Below are 12,551 nucleotides of genomic sequence, written 5' to 3' on the forward strand. Positions count from 1 at the left end.
CAAACAATGATGCTCTCAAATAATTTTTTCCATTTACATATCTCGATTAATGAATGTGGTAAGATATAATAGACGAAGTTAATTACGCAATGATTCAATGAGATTGTTGTGTTTAGTGAAAATTATTAATTTATGAATTAGAAGCAACATGACATTTCTGAAAGACTAAAATAAAACAATATTTTAGGAATTGTTGTTCCTTTTCCAATTAATTGTTGTGTGAGGAGATCAGTCAATTCCCCCACTTTAAGTCTATATTTTGTTTTCTATTAAGAGATTCCCTGTACACAGGGACATGCCAAAATCTCTTACACAACTTCTTTTTGTTCTATATATCCTCCTCAGTTAAGCTTTGTATCTCCTCCTTCCTAATTTCCACTGTTCCTTATACTGGTTATGTACTATATTACCAAAACTCTAATTATTCCACTGCTTCAACTTTCTTTTTAATCCCTTCAATTTCTCCTTCCGAATAAATCTTATTGTCTCTTGAATATTAATTTTCTCTCCCCCTTCTTGACCATATCTTTGAAATTTTTGTCTTCTAACCTACCATCTAACATCCTAAGTGGGTTAGGTCCCAATTTTGAACTTCAACCTTCAAAAATAATATAATAATGGTATGATATATCTATATTCAATACATATTGTGCATTTGTGTGTTCTGAGCATGTATTTCACTTTATCTGGAAGACAATTTTGATTAAATGAAATAATAATAATAAAATATTACAAATTTTGAAAAAAAAAATGAAAAATTTAATAGATCTATATTCGAGCGAGTTTTTTACATAATCTTTTCACCCATTCTCACCAATTTGTAATAATGTGACCAATTATTTTATCAGTGGTAACTAATGTAAAGTTTAGTTTTTTACAGTTATAATGGTCCAAACAATTGTAATGCAGCAGTGGTTAATCCAAGGAAGGATATGGTGATGGATTCTGTGGGGATAGTGGATGAGCAAGGTGAGAGGAACATCCAAATCAATGTCAAGCCAAGATATTGTCACAGGACTAGAAATGAGAGAAGCCAAGATGTATTGTCCCTCTCTTCTAGGTGTCCAGGATTCATAACTGCACTGCATTGTTAACTGTAAAATCTCATTGCTTCCAATAAACCACTGTTAACATCTCATCTTTATCGATATGGCGTGTCAAAGTTATATAACTTAATATGGATAAAATATTTTTGTTTAAAAATAATTATTCTGATTTATAATATAGAATTGATTTATATGGATACTTTTGGGATGGAAGTAACTATTTTCCTTTCATATGCTTCTGCATCTCTTTAATTTCCTTTCATTAATTAGTTATGTTACAATCTTAAAACAAGTACCAAAAACGTCCACTAGCATACATTCCTCTAACACTACAGCATATAGAGTTTTGTTAACGACCAGCATTTAAAAAGTGAGCTAAAAATGATAATTTCCTGATATTTTAACGTTTTTAATATAATTTTATCATCCATTTGAATTATTTTACTTAATATTATCTGTAAGAGAGTATGTCATGTCTTGTAGCATTAAAATAAAGAATTTGGTTTTGCCATCTGAACAGCCAATACAATGGTGGTGGCAGTCTGATAATAGAGTATCAAGCAGTGACCTTGAGCTCAAGCAGTCCTATTTTCAAATTGTTTCGAATATTCTTCATCTGGTTTATTTATAAAGTCTGCTTCTTTTTGCTTCTTGTATTATTGGCATCTTTTTCTTTTATCAGCAGTATTCTCCACATCTTGTTCTTAATGTGTTGTAAGATTTGGCCTTTTGGAATGATTTTTTATTTAAGTGTGTTTGATGAAAGTTTAATGAATAAGTGTGGTTTGGGGTCTGGGGTCTGAGACTCTGTATTCCTTGAGTTATGAACAGTTTAGTTATTGAACACTTGCTTTTTCTGAACGAATGTTAGTCCCTGAACCTTGTTTCTCTTTGAATTTACCTAAAGAATTAGGGCATTCAATAAGGAATAAAGGCTTGTATTAAATAATCTAATAAATATAGTCATAAATGAAACAAATAATCAAATTTCACTTATTAAGTGAAACTAAATGAAACATAATTAACTTCAAAGTCTTAATCAATATGAAATTAAATACTGGCTGGGTTCATGATATATAAACATATCTTATTTTGGTATTTTAAATCCTTTATTTTATTTTGAAGTTCCTATGTTCTCTATCTTTTAAATTTGGGTTATGAAATTAGAAAAAAGAGATGATTTTTAAAAAGACAGGGATCACATGCCTGCTTTCCGCTGGTGACATAGTAAAGCTCCAAGCTGAGAGAGAGGAAGAGAAACAAAGATTTTGGCTTGTACCGAGCTTGGTTTTTCATGCGTTACTAGAGCCTAAGAAACCTATATTCATCTTACCTTGCCATTTGTATGTGCATTTCTGTTTGTTCCTCGCCATGGCTGCCACGTTAATTCATCTGTAGAGACCACAGCTGTGCCCCTCACACCCTCTTCATAATGACAGTCAAAGATGCCAATTTTCTGCACCCATCGGTTACAAATTGGAAAAAAACAGGCACAATTAAGTATCTCTTTCATTCTATTAAATTTCCAAGACTTCTAGTGAGGTTGTGTGTTCTTTGTGCAAAGCCTAAAGATGAAGCGTCACGCAGCAGCAGCAGCAGCACCGCCAGTGGAGAAGAGTGACAAGATCGAGAAACCATTAACACCACTGACTCCTCCTCCCAAGCTTGAAAGGAAAAATTCCATTGAGGCTGAACCTAAAACTTTACTTCAGGAGGAAATGGACAATGCCAGGGTTTGATCATTCTCTTTGTTATAATAATAATAATTATTATTATTATAATTGTACTTTAATCTTTCTCTGTACTGCTCCAAAATCCAATTAATTTCTTCCATTTTTTCTTTATTCTTAAAATTCTAGGAGGCAGCCCTCAAAATCCTCAATTCCCACACTAAGGAGGAAGCTCTGAAAATATTCCTGACGGTAATTGAAATGATTTCTTAGATTTGGTAATAATGATTTACTTTTATTTCAGCAGATCATCAGAACTTTTCTTTTTATGGGGTACATGCAGATCTATTTACTCTTAAGGATCTGTGTAACAAGCACTGTGCTAGTGAATGACCGATTCTTAATTAGCTTTATATGATTGTTATAATTGTAAATACTGCTACTAGTTAACTTTGATGGAAAAGCGAAATTAAGGTAAAATGTTGGAAGCTAATTATGTGTTCATTGTGTTTTTTTTTTGGTATTAGGGTTTGATGCCGGTGGAAACAAGCTCAAGGCAGGTGAAAAAGGATGTTGTCGTGTCCGACTGTGATGACAACGAGTGAAGCATTATTCTGTGATGGTGTTGGAAATCTGAAGTCTGAGGAGTGTGCTTATGTCTGTGTGTTTCTTTGGTTTAGTGTTTTTGCTGTTGTGGTTTAAATTATGAAACAGTTCATTTCCTTCAGTTGAGAATGTTATTGTCTTGTTGTTCTGAACTAAATAAATTTCCCATTTGACTTCTTCTGTATCACTTTATGATCTCTATTTCAGTCTTAGATTAAAATTTACCCAGTTCTTCCTCAGCAAGCATTAAAGGCTCTTTAATCACTGATAATACCATAAATGCAGTAAATTTTTCTATGCAGTAGTATTCAATTTGAAAGCTCTACTACTAAAGTCAAATTTCAAAAATTTATAAATTATTATCATTCCCAAGGGAGTATAATATTGCATTAAATAAGGTTTGTGGCGAGTATAGTGAAAACTAAATCCATAGGTGCAGAGGGATATGATATGAAGATAGTTGTGGAAAAAAAAAATCACAATAACCTTCACTCCATATATTATTAAGAAGGGGCTATACATCTCTTAGAAAATTTTGATATATGGAAGAAACACATCTCAACAAGGACTGAACTGCTGGAATAATGCATAATACAAAGCTTAATTTATATAAGCAATCTAAATGTTCAATTGTAAATTTTAGCTGCCAAAAGGAACACATGAAAAAGAAAGAAGTGGCTCTCAAGTCCCAACTAATTTACAACAGTTTCTGTTTTTTTAATATCACAATTCACAAAGGAAGAAGTTGAATCGGTTTTAAAGTGGATTGCATGATGTTATACTCGTTTCCAATGTCAAAAGAATGATCTTCTTTTGAAAAATATATTTCTATGAGTATAATGAAAAAGATTTTACAAGGGTAGGTTTAGAATAACTAATAAAAAGATTAATTATTTATTAAGATAATTAGATTAAGAGTAAATAAAATAAGACAAAGAAAAATAGTTTTTTATAAGTATTTTGAAGTAATTGATGTCACATCTAATCTTTTAAACTATTAATTATATCGAAACAATACCTATAAAAAATCATTCATGGTAGTGTGAAGTGAGTTTTTTATATAGAACTGAAAATTGTAACTTAAAATTTCTTAAACTTGAATCTCAAGAAAAAAACATGCATGATGTAAATGTTTTTCTTTTCTTGATGTGCAAGAACTTAAAAGAGGAATATTCTAGTTAAATAACGAGGATGATTGTATTTCTCTTTCCCATCAATGCTTCATCCAGCAAATCACTAGATAAGGGTGGCAATTCAACTGTAGCACTACAACAGACTCTTGTTAAGTCATTTTGAGATCAAGTCCTTTAGAAAAAATCATTATTATGTTTCTAGGAGAAGACTAATACTTCTTCACAATTTAGTTCTGAAGACAATGGTGCTTGAGTTGAGTTGAGAGAAAATCTCACAACCTTCAGTTATATATATATATAAAAGGGTTGGAGATACATAATATTATAACATTTCCAACCTTTTTATAATATTTTTAATTCACATGAGTTTCAAACTTAATAAATCTTTTATTTACTAAGTGACAGTAATATATGTTTTCAAAACTGAAATTTTATTCTTTTGATATAAGATTTTGAACTACCATACATGTATACTGGTGAGGTCATAAACACATTATGACTCTTATAACAGAGATTCTTACTTTAACTTATATCATAGTTAAGAGAATGATATTGACCGATAAAAGTAGGTGAATTATAGTACATTACAATTAAATCCAAAATAAAAAATAGTTTAGTTGGAGTGAATGATCTGGAGATCTTCTTAGAGAATCTAAACAAAAATGATAACTAATAATATTGAAAAGAAATTTAACTTAGAAAAGAATTAATTATTTTCTCTTAATTTTATAAATTGAAACGGAAACACCTAATCGATAATTAGAAAAAAATTAAATTTTTTTATCTTTTGCATGCGTCCAGAGAAAATAATTAAATATAAAACAGACAAAACATATATGTCCAGAAACTGCTGCTGAAGTTTGTTTCGCCGTGTCAGATAAAATTTGACTTACATTAACGTAACTTTTCGATACAAAAAATAGAGTGGTGTTGGAATACACAATTTCTTTATGTACAAATTGGTGGACCTGCAAAAGGTTAAATATATTTTTTAATATACTGACCTGGCTAGGTATTAGGTATAAGCACAGGGTTACATGCAGGTACAGTTGAAGGTGAGCAACACTGGTTAATCTGCGTGAACCTTTACCAGCTAAGCTAGAGTTATCAGTTATCTTATATTCAGGGGCCAAAGAAGATACTCAGAAGACAAGTACATCATGAATGACGGCTACTCTTCACCTTACTAGAAAAGAGTGTTTCTTTGTTTTCCTAGGCTCTCCCTCTTTACACCTCATTTCTTCACGCGTTCTTTTTTGTTTTTATATGTAATCAATAATTCATTTAATGTCTTTAATGATCAGAATTTATTTTTGTTTTTTTATAGTTTATTTGTAATTATATATGTAATTATTAGTATTCCACCAATGTTTACTCTGTAAGAATGCAGTCAACCAGAGAGTAGAAGCTACTGTTAAAAAAAATTAATCACCATGACATGACATCTAGGCTGAGGGTATAGCTTATTTTTACAAGCAATAGCTTTAACGTTACTATTCCTTGAAATCTGGGCCATCGTGTGAAACCACTCTATTCATGTGTGTCGATTCCACTGGGAACTGTATAAGTCTGATAAAGTGATATGCTGCGACGAATATGCTTACACACACTTGTGTTTCTAAACTGAACCTGACCAGAATATTTATATATATATATATATATATATATATATATATATATATATATATACCTCATTCTTATACTTATATATACTTCACTGTCTACAGCATTGTTGTCTTGTCTAACATTTTCTCCTTCAAACATTTCCTAAAAGAAATTCATCAATGGTATTAAGCAGAAGACCAGCAAGGTTTAAAAAGCCTGATTTCATGCAGGTCAAACCAATTAGTCAAGAAAAACTGGACCTGTTAAGGGTAAGGATGTAAATGATGATAGTTTGATTTTTGTTATTAATTATGGTATATAACTTCATACTTGTTTTGGATTCATAATGATTCGTAGGCTGCTGCTGCTCGTGTTTATATTAACGAGCAAAATCCTGCAGAGAAATCCTCGGTAAGTGTTTCAATATTTAAAAGAGAAATGCTTTTGATTGGAGAAACTTCAAGTTAAAGTACTGGCTGAATTGTTTTTATAAATGTGGTTTCAGGAAGTGAATAGCGTAGGTGTTCCTGGATCTGCAAATGTGAGGGAGGAAGCAGAAAATGACAATGGAGTGCAACTGCTGGCAGCAGTTGCCACTGAACTGAAGAGGACTAATGATAAAAAAGTGAAATCAGGTGTGAAAAAGATCAATCTGATCTCTTGTGTTGAGAAATAATGCTAGAGAGAGCTTTTCCATGTTAAATGTTAAATGTTATAATTCTATTGGCACATATAGATTTTAACTTTGATGGATTCATATTTGAAATCTTATCTTTGTCAAATTATTTCTTCTTCCCTTTTTCCTAAAAGACTTCTTTTGTTGGTAGATGAATGAAAGTTATTTATGATCAAACAACATTTGTTATATTACATTTAAGTTTTATGCCATAAAAGAATATAATGATTTTAAACTACAGTATTTTGTTTGTTATCATCTCTTTAAAGAAAAAAAATGAAAAAAAAACTATATCTATTTTGTTTTGTTAAAGAAATAACTGGATTATTATTTATCTCATAATTCCTATTAGAATTCTTCAATTAATACACATGCACACAAATGCACTTAATATTATAAATAAATATTTTATCATTTTTTCATCTAATTAAGTAATATATTAACTTTATAAGGGAACACACAATTTGTTAAAATATATTTATTATAATATTTATTCAACTATATTTTATTTTAGTCAAGTATTTAAACATCACTAACCTGATACTATTCTAAGTTAAAAAGGAAAAATTAAATCGACTTGATTATTTAATATAATGTTTTCATGTTAACATCCACATTTCTATAAAATATATAAATTTATATTAAAATATATTTTGAAATGAATAATAACATTATAAATGGAACATGATACCTGGATGAGTCCCAACTCTTGAGAAGATAAGAGATCACTTCATTAATTTAATAATAACAATTTTAGAAAATTGTAATAAAAAACTATATTTTATAAATTGTGTGCAAAATAGTTCAATTATGACATATAAAAAATTTCACTATTATCATAAACCTAAAAATGTTAGCTTATTTAACGACAGGACAGGAGTGTAATTTTTTTTAACTCAAACTAAATGTTATATTATTATATTTTTCAGTCATATTTCTATTCTATAATACTGAAATGGAAACCAAATACATTAGTCTTTGACTTATCTTTGTAAAGTTATATTTATTTTGAGATTGTTTTACCTTGTAAAGTTATATTTTGAGATTGTTTTACCTTTAAAATCTAGTAGTTTGATTTTTCATATTTGTAGATTAGGTGAACTTCCAAGATTTGATTATATAGTGTAACATTTTAATTCTAAATTAACTTCTTGTAAGTTAAGACTTCTAATATTGTAGATTATTTTGTCTCAATCTATTTAATCTTCCTTATATTGATTTCCAGAGTGGGTATTTAAAGTAGAATGGATTCCATTAACAATAAGTAATCTGGAATGAAAAACTAATGAGATGGCTGAAGATGAACAAATAAAGAGATTTATAAAAATCCAATATCTAAATATGGAATGAGACATGTATAGGTGGTGATGAATAATTGAGAAAACAAGAAGATTATATAGACAATACTTACATAAAAAGAGAGTGATTTATATATTGAGAGTTTAAATGATGGTAGAACACCAAAATAACTAATTTGTGTGAGGAACCAATTTTTCCATATGATATACTTTATTTCTTTCTTACCATTCACTTTGAAATTTTGTCTATTGTCCACATATTTTGTAAATAACTTGAAATTCTAGATCTTGATTTTGTTTAGAATACTTTTTATTTAGCAACATTGGAGAACATCTAGAATTGAAGTAAAATATTAATAAAGTAATTACCAATAAGAAAATATATTCTAATAAAGTAAACAATGAGAAATACAACAAAAACTTTGTTTTTTTCTTAAGCTATTATAGATGCAAACAGATCTAATAAAGACAGAGCTAAAAACATAATTACAGATGAATAAGAATATATAAATAAATAATATTTTCAAAATATATTCTCTATCAGCAGTGTTATTGTATCTGACACTTTATTTTATAATATCTTTAGCAAAAAAAAAATCCAATATTAATTAAAAATTAAATTTCTAGTACAAGTAAATTCTCACCACTATTACAATGTTAGAAGATATTTAGTTGACAATATATAAAAGACATCACTATGTAAGAATTTGACAATGCATATTTTTTTTAATCAAATGAAAAATTATATCTTATATTATCCTACACAATAATCTAATGCAAACAAATTTATGTGACTAATCTCACTTTAAAATTGAATATACATGTAAAAATATTCTAAAATTCAAGTTAATCGATGTGTTATTTAGTTTGTAAGTTTAGAATTAAAACAGTCATTACTTTGCTGATAAAAAAAAAAAAAATCAATCGACAACCTCTTTTATTTATATCTATTGGACTTTTTTCTTTACTAGAATTAGCTTATATCTATTGGACTTTTTTCTTTACTAGAATTACCTTATATTTATTGGACTTTTTTTCTTTACTAGAATTAGCGCATGTCCAATGCTCTTATTTGTGTTTATAGTGGTTAATTAGGTTTTATCTCTTAATCTTTGAATTAGGACATATTAATCTTAGTCAAGAGATTGAATTATCATCATCCTCAAATTACTCAATGTGCAATTTAGTTTGCAAGTTTATATTAAAAGAGTCATTCCCTTTTATCTACTTCATGACAATGCTTGCTATTGTGTGTCTGTACTTGTATTCTACCAATGTTGGATTTGATTTCAGACTTGTTAATGGGAGGAACCAATCTTTCATGTGCTCATCAAATCACCAAAATTGGGTGTTGTGATGTTAGAAATACTCTGAAGGACTTCCTTTTTGCATGTAATATTTTTTTTTCTTTGCCGCTGTTTTGTCTGATCGTGGTTTTTATGAGAATGTTTTTGTACTAATACTAGATTAAATGTGGTTTGTATTCGAGGTTCTCGTGTCTCAAACTTTTTTTCAAAGGTTCGAGCATCTCTTTTATATTTTTATTTATTTTTTATAAAAAAATATAAAAATTATTAATCTTAATACTAAACACCTTACTTTTTTTTTAATTATTCAATGAGAATTTTTTTTATCAACAATAAAATAATATATATATATATATATATATAATATCACTTTAAGGGTGATCCAACCCATTTACATAGACAAAGATAACCTAGTGAAAACCATTATAATCTAACCTCAAAACGTCTGTCACATTAATACTCAAAAACTATCATTGTCATAAAACAAAAACCAGTGCAATTAGAGAGGATAAAAACAAACTAAAGGATCAATACACCAGTCAGAAAAAGAAAAACAAACAGAAGAATATTTAGTAGATATCCAAGACTAAACATTCAATTGAGCCAAAGAGAAAATCTCAGAATAATCTAGAACTCCGTCTTTAAAATTAATCTTATTCCTGTGACTCAAAATCTCACTAATCATCGCAATTCAAATATTCCTCATCCTTAATAAGATCGACTCGGAAGCATTATGCAACCAAAATTGCAAAAAATGGGAGTGAGCCTGAATGGGGGCTACCGAAGAGATGCCTAGCCAACCATAACAAAGATTCCACACCATCCATAAAATTCTACATTCAAAAAACAAATGACTTACCTCCTCTTCTTTAGTCCCATAGAAGCAACACAAAACACTTTCGACCGCAATCCCATGTCTATGTAATTCGACCTTAGTAGCAATTATATTTTCCAGAACCCTCCAAGCCATAACCTGGCCTTAATCTTCCAAAACCAATTAAACATTCTCTAAGAATTCCATAAACCGAGTTAACTGAGAATTCTTGAATTTTATTAATTTTCCAAATCCACCTATCAACTTTCTCCAAGACCGGACACGAGTCATACACTATCTCGAAAAGTTGACAAACCTGGTCCTTCTCCCAATTAAAAAGATTTTTTCTCCCAATTAAAAAGATTTTTTTTCCATGCCAGACCACTTCCTTAGATATAGTGAAGAAATTTAACTCTAAATTAGTTTACACTGATACATTAATTTATATATACTCATTTTATATGTATATTTGATCAAAGGAAGGGAGAAGAACATTAGTATGTTGACAGAAGAAAAGATACAAAAAAATTGAACTACTGATGAGTTTGGCACCTATATGAAGTTTAAAAATCTGAAGAACATCTCAATATCTAGTATAAAGTTAAACATGAGGGAAGAGATATTAGAATAAATAAATAAATATAATGGAGAATTCAATGAGGAAAGAGAAGATATAAATTAATTTTCTTTTTCATTTAAAGCTATGAATTGTAATAACAATGTAACTGAAATTATATTAATTATCTGAGTAAATATATTAATATATTTCATTTTTCAACTTTTATTTATTTATTTTCTTATCTTATCTCATTACTTATTATATTTCTATTTCTCATTACTTATTTTTTGTCTGAATAATGCTAAACTTTTTATAACTATATCTATGGTTCCCTCTGACATTCTTTAATCTATAGGAATACATATTCTTTTTTCCAGCATACCTCTTCTAAAGTAGCTGTTGTACTCCATTACTATGGCATGCAGCAGACGCCTGCCTCCTTCTCCTCTAGGAAGGAACAGTTCTCTCCACCAAACTCTCCACATGGTAGATGTATAAGCTAATTGTTCCAAATTTTCAATTTCTAAAAATTCATTGCTGCTTTCATCTTAATTTTGTGTAATTGCATGCATCTAATTATAAGTCTATTTCTTTGACTCACTCATTTGGAATTCATTCACACAGGGGCTGATTAATTTTGAAGAATATTTTTTTATTATATTATTTAGCTTGTTACAGAGATGAATTATGGTCAGGAGATTGCCAAATAACAATTTTTGCTTCTGTAAGAGTCACAGCAGAATTTAATAAATCAATAGAAAGATGTGATCGATATTTGCCTTTTCCCCCTTTTGGTAAGGAATTTTATTGTGTAATTATTTCATGGTTCTTGCAGGAAGAGAAGCATGCCGAGGCAAAAATTGAAAACCCAGAGAAAGCATGTGGTAAGGATGGTGGAGTCAAGAAGAAGAGGACAATGTGAGTAGTAGTATATTGCATCAGCCTAATGGAGTATGAACAAGTCTTTATTTAGCAGATTTTGTTTGTTTTCATGAATTGGCTAATTGAACTTTAGTTTCAATTAGGAATATTTGCCTGTTAGGAAAATCCTAATCCGTGAGGTGATGAAAAAGTATTGATACGAAGTATAATCTTCAATGAGACAGTTGATGGATTTTATAGACTTGGAAAGTGAGAAAAAAAAAACTGATTTAACTCATATATGTATTGTGCAGGAGAAGAACAAGGTCTAAAAGGCCATGTTTGGTGCAGACTAAATCTTGGCAAGAAAATATGAAAGTGTTAAGGGTAAGGGTATATGAATTATGATAAAGTTTCTTGTAATGATTTCTTTTATTAATTATGATATTTAATTTGGTACTCTTTTTCTTTTTGTTCTTGATAATTCACAGGCTGCTGCTGCCTGTGTTTATATTAACAAGCAAAATCCTGAAGAAAAATCATGGGTAAGTGTTTCAGTAACTGGATATAAAACGCTTTGCTCTTGATCAGAAACTTAAAGTTTAAGTAGTGGTTTCAGGATGAGAATGCAGGTGCTTCTGGATATGCAAATGTGAAAGACTTTGAAGCAGATTGTGACAATATTGGAGTTCATCTGCTGGCAGAAGTTGCCACTGGACTTAGTTTGGCAGTGGAAGAAAAAGAGGAACATGGTATCGGAAAAAAAGCAACATGAGAGATCTCTTTGATTTTGAGAAATATCAAAAAATCTGCAGAACAATGCTTGATTGAGTCCTCCATGTTATCTAGTAGTTTAGATACACCAATAAAGAAAGAGGTGAAAGAAAAAATTATATATATGATTTGCATAATTTTTTTATGCAATAGACTATCTCTTCATATTTTTACAAATAAAGAATTTATGTGGATATATGAA

At 29.4% G+C, this 12,551-nt stretch overlaps 1 protein-coding gene and 1 pseudogene across 2 annotated transcripts; both read left to right on the forward strand.

Moving 5' to 3' along the window:
* Positions 1–1,553: 1,553 nt before the first annotated feature.
* On the forward strand, positions 1,554–3,509 carry LOC137821039 (uncharacterized). The gene is made up of 3 exons (XM_068625451.2): positions 1,554–2,779; positions 2,906–2,968; positions 3,244–3,509. Exons 1-3 carry the CDS (start codon positions 2,618–2,620, stop codon positions 3,319–3,321), a joined length of 303 nt encoding a protein of 100 aa, XP_068481552.1. The 5' UTR covers positions 1,554–2,617; the 3' UTR covers positions 3,322–3,509.
* Positions 3,510–6,192: 2,683 nt separating this feature from the next.
* LOC137822293 (uncharacterized) lies at positions 6,193–12,551 on the forward strand (annotated as a pseudogene). The gene is made up of 9 exons (XR_016515799.1): positions 6,193–6,329; positions 6,418–6,471; positions 6,566–6,695; positions 7,750–7,762; positions 11,092–11,200; positions 11,550–11,632; positions 11,890–11,962; positions 12,067–12,120; positions 12,195–12,551. The product of XR_016515799.1 is annotated as an uncharacterized LOC137822293 (transcript).

The sequence above is a fragment of the Phaseolus vulgaris genome, chromosome 9 (assembly GCF_051622355.1).
Source record: "Phaseolus vulgaris cultivar YP4 chromosome 9, ASM5162235v1, whole genome shotgun sequence".
NCBI lineage: Eukaryota > Viridiplantae > Streptophyta > Magnoliopsida > Fabales > Fabaceae > Phaseolus > Phaseolus vulgaris.